This window comes from Crotalus tigris, unplaced genomic scaffold (genome assembly GCF_016545835.1).
Source record: "Crotalus tigris isolate CLP2741 ecotype Arizona unplaced genomic scaffold, ASM1654583v1 scf7180000018350.1424685, whole genome shotgun sequence".
Lineage (NCBI taxonomy): Eukaryota > Metazoa > Chordata > Lepidosauria > Squamata > Viperidae > Crotalus > Crotalus tigris.
In genome coordinates, this window is record NW_024096959.1 from 386,789 (window position 1) to 399,019 (window position 12,231).

The 12,231-nt window shown below is 38.8% G+C and overlaps 1 protein-coding gene across 1 annotated transcript in view; it reads left to right on the plus strand.

Moving 5' to 3' along the window:
• Positions 1-8,300: 8,300 nt before the first annotated feature.
• Positions 8,301-12,231, plus strand: part of TACR3 (tachykinin receptor 3) — a 59,012-nt gene continuing 55,081 nt past the window's right edge. The window contains exon 1 of the mRNA XM_039350684.1: positions 8,301-9,019. Coding sequence (XP_039206618.1) covers positions 8,586-9,019 — 434 coding nt within the window. The 5' untranslated portion in view covers positions 8,301-8,585. The remainder of the gene's footprint in view (positions 9,020-12,231) is intronic.

The window sequence follows — 12,231 nt, forward strand, 5'->3', positions numbered from 1 at the left end:
CCATCCACTAAGTATTATTGATATCTGGCAGTCAGAGTGGTTTTTTTAATTCAACAATCAGTAATATTTTGCTTTTTGAAAATGTTATATATTTCATTCATTCATTCATTCATTCATTCATTCATTCATTCAGCCATTCATTAATGAAGAGAAGGATGAGGGGGGACATGATAGCAGCGTTCCAATATCTCAGGGGCTGCCACAAAGAAGAGGGAGTCAAGCTATACTCCAAAGCGCCTGAAGACAGGACAAGAAGCAATGGATGGAAACTAACCAAGGAGAGAAGCAAACTAGAACTAAGGAGAAACTTCCTGACAGTTAGAACAATTAACCAGTGGAACAACCTGCCTCCAGAAGCTGTGAATGCTTCCACACTGAAAGTTTTTAAGAAGAGACTGGACAGCTAATTGTCTGAAATGGTATAGGGTTTCCTGCCTGAGCAGAGGGTTGGACTAGATGACCTCCAAGGTCCCTTCCAACTATATTATTATTATTGTTGTTGTTGTTGTTGTTATTCAATTTATATAGCCACCCATTTCACCTATGTAACTCTGTTATCCAAAATTCACAAAAAATAACCAAAATCTTAACAACGAGATGCCATTAAAGTAATAAAAATTATTAAAACCGTTAAATACATAATCAGTGGGAGAGATTATTATAATGTAGCTAAAAAATAAAAAATGCTATACAGACTTAACATAAAATATAAAATTGAATACAGATTTTATATAAAATGTAACTTCTTTATGTAAGCCCATCAATAAGTTTGGTGTATCATAGCTAAAGCAACAGGTCATTGCTGTCTTCCTCAATCTGAGATGTCTGATGGCAGTTCCCCATTATCCTCCAGATGACAGGTTGAAGGGAACTGTTATCCACCAAGAACACTGAATTGGAGAAGTCAGTTCCAATAGCTCTTGGCTTCAGCAAATTTGGAAGGTGTAGGGTGCTGATTGACTCTTTTGTTACAGTCAATAAATGAAGAATGGCTTATTATGAGTTTAAAAGAGATGGCATGAACAGCACTGTTTCTAAACCTCTGGTGACATCGAGGATTGCAGTGGGATGGCTTATCTGATCCCCAATATTTCTTTTTTGTATGAAGTACAAAGTTTCTTCTAATATAGCCTAGAATATAGATCAAATTCCACTTTATTTCAGAACCCTCTGGAAGAGATCACTCTTTCATTTCCTGTAATAAATTTCACAGCTTCAGTTCTAATCAAAAATGTTTTAATAACAGTTATTACCAGATTTTTATGTTATGATGGAAGAATCATAAAATAAAAGTGTATAATTTGTAACCCTAGTAATGATCTAGCAGAGGTCAGTGGATTCTTTTCAATGAACATTAAAAGTAAGAATGGCAGACTTCTAGGTTAGATATTGTGGCATTACGTCATCGATCACAGAGAAGTTTAATTGGCAGAAGCCCTCCAAACCAGCAGAAGAAAGATTGGCTGTATTTATGTGGCCAGCCAGAAGCCACTGACAACCCAAGATAAGCACTGATTAGCAACTTTTACACAATGTAGGTGGAACTGGGTGAGAATGTAATCCTCTTCTTTATAATTTTAAAACTTTTTTCCTGGAAAAAAGAATTCTCAAAGCAATGAATGCCCCCAGACAACAGAAGGGGAAATTCTGCCCCATTTTCTCAGGAAAAGAGAAGCGGTGAATAACTTTCTTTGGGGAAAAACTAGAAAACATATTTGAAGACAAGGAAGAAGAATTGATGGAATGGATGACAGAGTTCTTAGGAGAAATGCAGAAAACTGGGGAAGAAGAAACTAAAAGAGAAACTGAAGGAGAAAGAAAATGGAGGCTGTTTAACGAATATAAATGAATTAAGTGCTTTTACAAAAACACTTTAAATTTTTTTTTATTCCAAATAATATATACAGGAACAGAAGAAGAAATACTCAATGACTTAAATGTACTGACTTGCAAAGTTATTTGGCAAAGGATGATAGCTAGAGTCAGACTGAAGAAAATAGAGGTCCTGACTAATCAGATGAGGTATTATATTATCTAATGGATATTTGAATATGATTAAAAGAATAGATAACTGTTAGAAATAAAAGGACCATTATAAACTAGAAGGATGTGATTTTTAACTAAGATAACATAACTTTTTATGATGGGAAATATGAAAATACTAAGAGGGTCAGTATAAGGGAAGCTTTTAATTACCCAAATGTAATTAATTATGAGAAAAATGATAATTGATAAAGTTATTTCGAATATTGATGGGAAATTAAAATTGAAAAATGAGAGAAAAAACAGGATACGTACTGAATAAGGGAATTTTGATTGAAAATACATTCAAGATATGTTTTGGCTAGAGAAGATATTATAAACTGACATTATTAACACTATATATAACATTAAAACATGTGATGAAGATGCTTATATTTAATTGTATAGATTTTAGTAGGTATTAATAGCAGTAAGAATTGTATTTGCCTAGTGTGGAAAAATGATTATTATTGGAAGAAGAGAGGACCAGGGAAATACTGGATGGTGTAGTATTGGATATTTTGAGTGAAGGTTAATGTGTATCATGCTCCTTACAGTTTCCTACAAAAACCACTTATGCTTTTCTCATTTTCTCACTGGGCAGAGGGGAAAGGATGCAAGACAATGTCAGAACATGAAAGAAACAGGAATAACAGAAATGAAAGAGTGGCAGAGAGGAAGAAACCGAATACTTTAGTATTTGGCTCTTTGGCTGGATTTGGTTAACTTACTGAAGAAAAGCAGTTCCTTAATGATTATCTTCAGAAATGTTCTCCACCTTTGCTCTATGGGAAAGTTGGGCAACTTTTTGTTGGGCATGTGTCCTGTGTGAGGCTTTGCAGAGGCATGAATTGAATGGGGCCTCCAGTGGCATATTAAGAGGTGAGGTTTCAGCTACCCAATCATAACCACCATTTTGACTTTATTGACTGCCTTTGTGGATGCCCTTGGGAACATTCTTTGTTGATTAAATGGGACATCTTTTCTTTGTTGATTAAATTTTAAAACTTAGTACTGTGTTCAAATATTCTCCAACACAGAATGATAAGAACCTGTCCCATCAGTTTTCAGAATTTATGGGGGTTACTTTCAGTCCAGGCTGTTTACCCTATTCCAAAGCAAGAGCAAAGGAAAACAACTACAATGGAACTGATTAATTTATTTTCAGGTTAACTGTACAGGTTGCTGTAATTATAATGAGTGCCCTGACATGTTCTCTTTCTTTTCATCAGGTTGTTTCACATGCATCACAGTTGTTTAAGCATTATAAGAAGGGCTTTAAAAAATACATATGCAAGAAAAAAAACCTAGAAAAAATAGCATCCATGATATTTTGCTGTTTTAGGAACAGCTCCACAGTGGGAAGCAAGTAGAGCTAACAAGCTCAAGAGAATAATTTCACACAAATAAGGATGCCATAACAAATAAGGTCTCTTGGGAACATTTGTGAATAAAGTAGATAAGCCAACTCTGAAAGTGAAGCAGGGTGAAAACATCACCAAATGTGTAAGAATTTTTTCAGCAATCAATTCTTCTGCCAAGAGAGAGATAGTATTTCAAATTCCCTAATCTGTCATTTGGCTAGAGAATAGAAGATAAGGGATTTAAAGCAGTTTGCATGAGAAAAACTGAATCATAAATAGGTAATTTGGCCGGGCAAAAGCTTGGAATATTATCAAAGGCAAACCAGTCCAAAATGGCAAGTCAGATAGTGGATGGTTTAAATTTGGAATGGAACCTTCAAATCTTCTTATTTATCTTCTTATTTGACTTACTATTCATTCATTTAACACTTTACCCTTATCCTTTGCTATGAAGAGAATGGGAAGATGGCAAGTCACCCTTTAATACAACATACACATTTGAATCATGCATCTAAGGAGAATCACGCTGCACTTGCATGGATGTAGTCATTTCCTGGGAATAATTAGTTCTTAATTATAAATCATTTTGCTCAAATTGATACTAAGTGACATTTATATTATGCTTTTCCTTTTGGAACTCAAGGCATTATGTACCATAGGGATCATTCCTTTTTTTAGACACTCAGTGACAATCCTACAAAGTTGATAATGACTGAGAGATAATGACAGGTCCCCAATCACTCAGTGAACTTTGAGAATCCACTAAACCAGGGGTCCCCAACCCCCAGTCCATGGACCGGTACTGGCCACAGCATGCCAGCAACCAGTCTGTACAAACAGGCAAAGCCCCATCTGTGGGATGCAGGTAGCACACAAAACCACGCACTCTCCAATCCACGGAAGAACCTTTTTCCATGGAACGGTTCCCTGGTGCCCAAAATGTTGGGGACGTCTGCACTAAACCACTCCTGTTTCTCAGCCATGAAAACTGTGTAGTAAAACTAAGAGTCTTGGAAACTTTTGTTTTTTTGGCTCAGCCTTGGAATTCAGCAGTGTAGACTGGAGTAATTGGTATAAAATAAGCAAACCCCATCTCAAGGGCAATTAGAAGCTTGTAGCTCTTTAAACAAGGCCTGGGATTTAGAAAAGAGTTATTACATTGATAAGATTCACTTAGGAACCTGACTAGAGTTTAAGAAGTGATCCAAGTTATCCTGGACTGAACCAAGGGATGAAATTTGCAGGCAAATTTAAGTGTTAAAATCAAGTCTGATAAATGAGCCACAAGTATAAAATGACCTCTGAATTTGATTTCTGGTAGAGGGTTGAATTCTACAGAAAGATCCGTCTGTATAATGAGTCCCAAACAGAATAAATCCAACCTCAAGTTGCCACCTGGTAATCAGTATAAATCAAAATCAGTGATTTTTTGAGATATATGCTCTCTCTTTTTCTCTCTTTCTCTCTCTGACTTGATTGTTTTGATTCATTTTCAGAATTGTCTCTGGAGAACTTTTGTGCCACTTCTAAACTGATAGGAGTCTAGGAAGCCAAAGGAAAATTATTCTAGAAGGAAAAACTGTCTACTTTTCTGATTTGTCATTGTTGGGACTTGAATTTACGAATATCCATCATGTAAGAATATAAAATTGAGTACTTATCTGGAACAATTAGCAAATATATTTATGTGAAATATAAAAGGCAAAAGTATAGAATTAGATGAAAGAAAACATCACAATTCATATCCAGCAAAAGAGTTGTAAGGATACTAGCTCAGGTACAGAAAGAGGGAAAAAGAAAGGATAAAGAAAAAGCTAAAAAAGCTAACTTCCAAAAGAATTGTTTGTGAGATTTTCCTAAGTCAGAATGAGCACAGACCCTGCAGAAGTCTGTATCACAATCCACCCCTGCAATGCTGACATTGATTTAGCTCCATTTCCCCAATTGCCAAGCACATCATAGCTTGAGAAAGCATTTGCCACTTATTGAAATCCAATATCATCCTCATTTCTTCAGTCTATCTCAGTTGTTCAAGACAGGAGTTTTCCTAAACTGCAGAAATACAAATCTAGACCAGATATCTATGACAGGCCAGGTCCTAGCCAAACCCATATTGGCTTGGCCTTATTTTTGCCCTGGGACCCCAAACAAACTGCCTTAAATTATTTTGCTTCTCCTTTGGATTTGCTCCAGACTGATGTCTGCCTCTATCTAGAATGGATGGAGAGTAAAGAGCTAATGAGAGCTGGAAAAAAAGCTTGCTAAGAATGATGAAACATGTGTCAGTCAGTCAACATTTGTAGATTAACTGTAGACATTCCTCAGACATACACATGCATAGACCAGGAAAGTGACAATAATTTAAAGAAAAAATCTTTTTGTGCTGCTGTGATTTGTTTTCTGTTCTTTCTCTTGCTGTTCTTCAATGGCCAAGTTGTATTATTGAACATTTGTACTTTTGTCTAAACAGCTGTTTGAGTTTTATTGATATTTATAGATACAATCACTGCATATCTATGTACTATATCACTATAATATTTATAATTATAATGAATTATATTATAATTTGCTTTAACAGAACAGTAGAACCATCCCATACCAAAGCCCAACTCATTATATAAATTACTTGAGTGATATGATTGTGAAGTACATTCAGCCAGCCCAGTCACAGAAAGCCAATCATTCTTTTCATCTTGATGGCCGCAATTAATTACTGATTAGTTTGAAATGCCTTCTAGTTACTATTTGTCTTATAATTAGTTGCCACCCTTCTCTCATTACTGCTCAAATTAATGCTGCAGCTTGAAAAGTGCTATTTCTCTTATTACTTGAAATATTTTAGAGGCCAACTGAGAAGCCAACTTTTTGAACAAATTCTATGTCTTCAGATGCCAATTGCCAATCATCTACATATTTATGTCTTTTCTGCTTGTCGAGTAGTCTCAAAAGCAACTCAAGACAATATGAGAAAAATCAAAAGACATTTAAAAAGGGGTTTTTTTGTGAAATAAAAAGGCAGAGATCCTTAAAAGGTATGATAGTAAAGGATTAGAAGCCCAGCTGGTGCTATTTCTCTAATCTCCATAATATGTTAAACTATTTCCATAATAAACTAAGCTAACCTACAGTGGACTAGTTTGTATGTCAATGTGTTATGCATACCCAGTAAATGCAATCTATTTATGGCTTAATCGCAGACATGTCAAACTCACGACATCACATGATGTCGCGCGACGTATCGGAGCTTTTTTGCCATTGCCGGCAATGGGGTGGGCACAGCTCCGGTATGATGAAACCAGCCCACAGGCTGGCAGTTTGACACCTCTGGCTTAGTGTGTTCTGTGAATGAGACTATTGATTTAGCTAAGTAAATATGCATAAATTAATCACAGATGTATATGTTATGTGAACACAATAGATGAGAAGGTGATGGGAAGACATACCATATGGCTCAAGCTTGCTTCCCTGACCTACAAGTAAGATGTAAAAGAACAGACTACATTTAACATAGAGAAGATTAAGGTGAGGCATGACTATCTCTCTTTAAAAGTGGCCAGATAGTAGAGGATGATATAGACTTACAGTATTCTGTTTTAGGGCAGGGTAAAAATCAATGACCTTTTAGATATTGCTGAATTACATTTCCAATTCACCTAAGCCAACATGACCATTTTTAAGAGATCCTGGAATTTTGTTTAGCAAAATCTGGAGAGCCACCAATCCACCTTTCTATTTTAGGGAACAAAATTTCCTGGGCAGCTGGATCATCCTGCTCTTCCCAGAGACAAATCAGTCTGGGTTTTGAATTTTGGTGAGATTCTAGAATTTCATAAATGTCAAATGGCTATAGAGAACCTGTTCTATTAATGATTGTATTATCTTTTTGCTCTGAAAAGCTTCATTTGTTGATACTGGCATACAAATTTAAACATGGGAGAGATACAAAGCTGTTCTTGCCTCTCTTTGTAATACTTTCATGAGAAATAAAAACTAACCTTAGACACTGAAGCAAATATTCACTGGCATTTGATATCACGATGATTAGCTGAGGAACTGAGAGTGACAAGGGTGAAATGTATCATCCATTAAACATCTAATAAGCCAGACGTTGGGTAGCAAAGGCTTGGAGCTTTCCTTACTCCTTAAGAAATTCTGCTTGAATTCCTAACTTAGCTTCTCCTTACCCCAATGGAATATCACAGCTGCCATTTTATCTCTATCACAATGATTGCTTCTACCTTGAATTTAAGGGCATCTTAGTAGAGTGCAGTAGGAGGTTGCCCCATTGGTTTTTATAGGACACGTTTTAGAAGGGCCATAAAGAACCAAAAAAAAAAGAGAAGCAGCTCTCTTATTCTTATTCTTATTAAACAAAATGCTTGAGAAAACCAGACGAACTGTAAATGGAACACTTACTTGAGCATGAATTCCATTGAATAGAGCAAGAGAAGATGTCTGAAAAAAATCTGTCTTTGAATGATCAGAGTTCTATTAAATAAAATCTCCTTCAAGTCCTACATGACTCTTGGACCATTCATGGATTGTCTTCTAGAGGAAAGAGGGGCATTTCCCATTCAAGTATCAACCAGATGTATACTAATCTACGTGGACAGGGTATTTGACCAGAATCTATGTTCACTCTGTGAAGTTTGAGCATCTTTAGGTGAAATTCGGAAACATCTTTGGCGGTTACCATTCCTCCCCTGGATCCTTGGCCCCGGAGTCCGAGCGAGTGGCTTTAGAGTCGCACGAGATTTCAGACGGCTGAAAGGAGAGAGAGAAGGTGAGAAGCTGTGTTGCGCTGGCGGTGGGGAAGATGGGCGCGGAAGGGCTTTCCGCAGGGGTTAGTATCAGTTATGGGTCGAAGAAAGGCAACCACAGCGTTTCGGTGGGGTCTCCTCAAAGCGCCCGCCGCTGGCCAAAACCAGCCAAGGGGAGGGACCGAACACAGGAAGGAGGGGAGAAGCCGCCCCAGCAGCCTATGGAGTCGATCATCCTCAACTCCGGATTCCGCGAGGCTATATAAGTGGCTTCGACGACCGCTCGCCCCTTTCTCCGACCGGCATTCCGGGGAAGAGCACCGCCGCGGCGCCCATCTGTGTGTGTGCGGGGGAAGACTCTCTGATTTCCCCAGCAGGCGCTTGCCCGGGCTCCCGGATCGGGAGGGTGGAGAAAGGCGGGCCGTTCCTCCGAGCCAGAATGACTTCCATCCCCGCGGCCAACTGGAGCGGCGCCGAGCTGGGCGGCTGGAACGACAGCCTGTCCGCACCAGCGGGGAGTAACTGGTCGTCGCCGGCGGCCAACTTTTCCAACCAGTTCGTGCAGCCGGCTTGGTGCCTGGCGCTCTGGTCCTTGGCTTACGGCGTGGTGGTGGCCGTGGCCGTCTTCGGCAACCTGGTGGTGATCTGGATCATTCTGGCCCACAAGCGCATGCGGACCGTGACCAACTCCTTTCTAGTCAATCTGGCTTTCTCCGACGCCTCGGTGGCCGCCTTCAACACCCTGGTCAACTTTATCTACGCGCTCCACGGAGACTGGTACTTCGGGGAGGCTTACTGCCGCTTCCAGAACTTCTTCCCCATCACCGCCGTCTTCGCCAGCATCTACTCCATGACGGTCATCGCGGTAGACAGGTGAGAGCGGGGCGGCGGGGAGAGGGGTCGGGATGACCCACGGTCAGTGCGCTGGGGGACCCGATCGATCCCGGGCAGCCAGCGTGTTTGCCGGCATCGCCCCTCCTTCTCTGCCTGTCTTTATATACGGGCAGACCTCGTGCCCTGAGTTGGCATCGCCTTGGCGCCCCAAAAAGCTTAGAAAAACCTGACTGCCTTCGTCGGGAGGGCAGCTGGATTTGCCCGGTGTTTTTGCGGCTGACCACGTGGGACCGTGCAAAGGTGCGAAGAGGCGAGGCGAGCCTCCCTCCCCTCCCCTCCCCTCCCCTCCCTGGAGCGTTTTCCTAGCGCTCTGATTCAGAGGCTCTGTTTAACCATCGCGGCAGTTGGCCCATTAGATTCAAATCTTCTTCAAAGGCTATGCAGAAAGTTCAGCCTCTTCTCCTGCCACCCGAAGCCTTTTCAGCACCATTTCTACGGACAGCCCCCACTCGCTACTGAAGCACCCGTAGACAGCGAGCAGTTCATCAGTTCTAGAAAACCAAGCCATTCAAATTTCCCTCTTGTCAATGTCACATTTCTTAGCAGAGCTAAATTCCACCCCCTTGAAACCCTAGGAGGGGGCATTGTTGATGGTAGATAGGGTGGTTAATTCAATTGAATTTAAAAAGTTTCACCAACATAGTTTTCTATGTAGGTTTTTTTTTTCTATTGCAATGGTTCTAATTTCTGTCTTTCTGTCTTCTTCCAATTTACCCACTTGGAGATCTACTGAATTACTGGTTCCTCTCTCCTCCCCACCCCATGTGCAATGTATGCAAAGTTGCAAACAGAATATCTTCCCCTGTTTTAATTGAAGTTAGATATACTGTCATATATCTAAGTAATAAAAGGGATGCATTCCTTATATACCAAGTGGTAGGCATTGTTATTTTGCAAATGCATAAATCGGGATTGTAGATAATGGATCAGGCTAGAATTACTGTATGACAAAGTCTATGGATATCTCTTGGAAATGCTAAGCAAGCCATTATCTTGCTTAGCCTTACCTACCTCTCAGGACTGTTGTGCTGGTAAAAGGAAGTAAGCCTGGATTCTGGTTTGAGGAGTTGAGGAAGAACTGAAAGAGAGATCCATATATTATATCTTTTACATTTGTACCTATTATTTCCTTTTAAAATCTAAAGCAAACGGGCAGCAAAACATCATGAGTCAGGAAGTTCTGTTATCTTTGATATGAAGAAATACCTCTATTTCTAAAATGTACTGCTAACTGATAAATAATCTTGTTTGTACATGTCGATTTCTGGAGAAGATAAACAAACTTAGACATTTATGACTGGGTTTTCCACTCAGGTACTTTCAAGTTTTCAAAAGTATCTTCATTTTATTTTTCTTCACTTGGAAATAATGATTTGGACTATACAGTGCTTTGGATTTGATTCTGAAAAATACTTTGATATGCTGAAAATTAGCCTCTCTTTGGAAGTCCATAAAGCAGTCTAGAAATTATCCTATGATAGGTATCACATTCTTTGGAAGATGTAAAAACATAATATATTTGCACACTTGTATATTTTGAAGCCCCTTGTTGGGACTGAAATAACAGCCAGCAATACTATGTGTCACTGGATCCTGGACTCTTCATCTCCCATACCCTTGGGGGAGGGGGGGGGGAAATATTGAAAATAAAAATAGTCCTGTTAGATCAGACAAAAATCCACCTTGTTCCACATCTCCAAATACAGTTTTTCTAAAAGTGGTTTATTCCGTGAAGTTTTACTAGATAACTACTATAACTCAGTCTTGTAGATGGAAATGGAAGATATTCAAGGGCATCTGCATGTCTAACTCAGCCTAATTTCTAACTAGTGGATCAATGGGCATAATGGGTTACTTTTGAATAGGCATATATATTTCAAATAAACACATGGTGATTGCTAGCTTCACTGCCTGCTGATACTATTGTGAATTAATCATTTGTATCAGTTTGGTGGCTAGAAAGAGGGAGAAAAACTCACTTGTATTTATCTTAAAATTTAATCTAAAATTAATACAATTTAATTTGCAAGTGTCAATTTGACATACATACTGTATATATGCCCAGATCCATTTCATGTTATGGAGGGTTTCTTTTTCTGTTTTTAAATAATAAAGTGTAGCTGGAATTGAATGGTGAAGATCTGAAGAACCTTGCAGATGAAGTGATGAGGCAACAAATGTAATTTTGACTACACAATCTCAGGGAGTGAGAGATGATTAGAAGATCCAGTACTAAGTATATTCAGTTATTGCTCACCTTTAAAACATGAAGATTTCATTGAGCTCTGAGATGGAACAAAGACACATTATAATGAGATATATTAAAATGGTATTCTTGAGCTGTCCTAGATTTTTATACCAAGACATATTGCCATTCCTTGTATGCCACTTTGAGTTCCAGGATGAACAAAGTGTGTCAGAGAAGAGTCTTACCCAATCGTTCAATTTTTAATACTTATGCAATAACAATAGCAGTATAATTTAAGATTCTAGATTAAAAGCACAAGGTATGCATATGCTCCCTTGATGAAGTCAAGCAGCAATAGCTGCAGTCAATGCCGGGAAGCTAAATAACTTGCAAACCTCACAATCACTGCCTTGTTTTCAGTTTGAAGGAAAGCTGAAAGCAAATATAATAAATACTTCATAACTGTCATTAACTCAATCAACCCAAGAGATTTTGAAGTCAAGTACAAAGAAATTGCTGACCACTCTCATTCCCCTCATTCCACATCTAGAAAGGAGCTAGAATGACTTCTGGTTGGCAGTGGGTAGAGGGTGCAAGTTAGCTTTTCTGTTGCATATATTCTTCTGTTCTTTAACATCATTGCCATAACCCTTTTAGTAGCATTTGCTGCTTAAGACAACAGGCAGTTTGGTAGGGCCAATTTTAGACCAATGAATTCTCTTCCTGACCCATTCGAGCTTCACACCTCTTGATGCATTTGAGAAAGATTTGAAAACTTTTAATAAGAGAGACTGATTAGGAGCAGGTGTTGAGAATGGTGGTTAGTAAAGTAAGGTGATGAGACTGTTTTGTTATAAATCTTTCTGGTTGGCAGGAAAAATTGGGTGTATAGATTTAGGATTTTATCACCGTATAAGGGTTATTTTTTACCATTGTAAATATATCAGGGTGTATATAAATTTTATTGCTTGGGGGCCGTTTTGACATCAATGTTCATTCATTA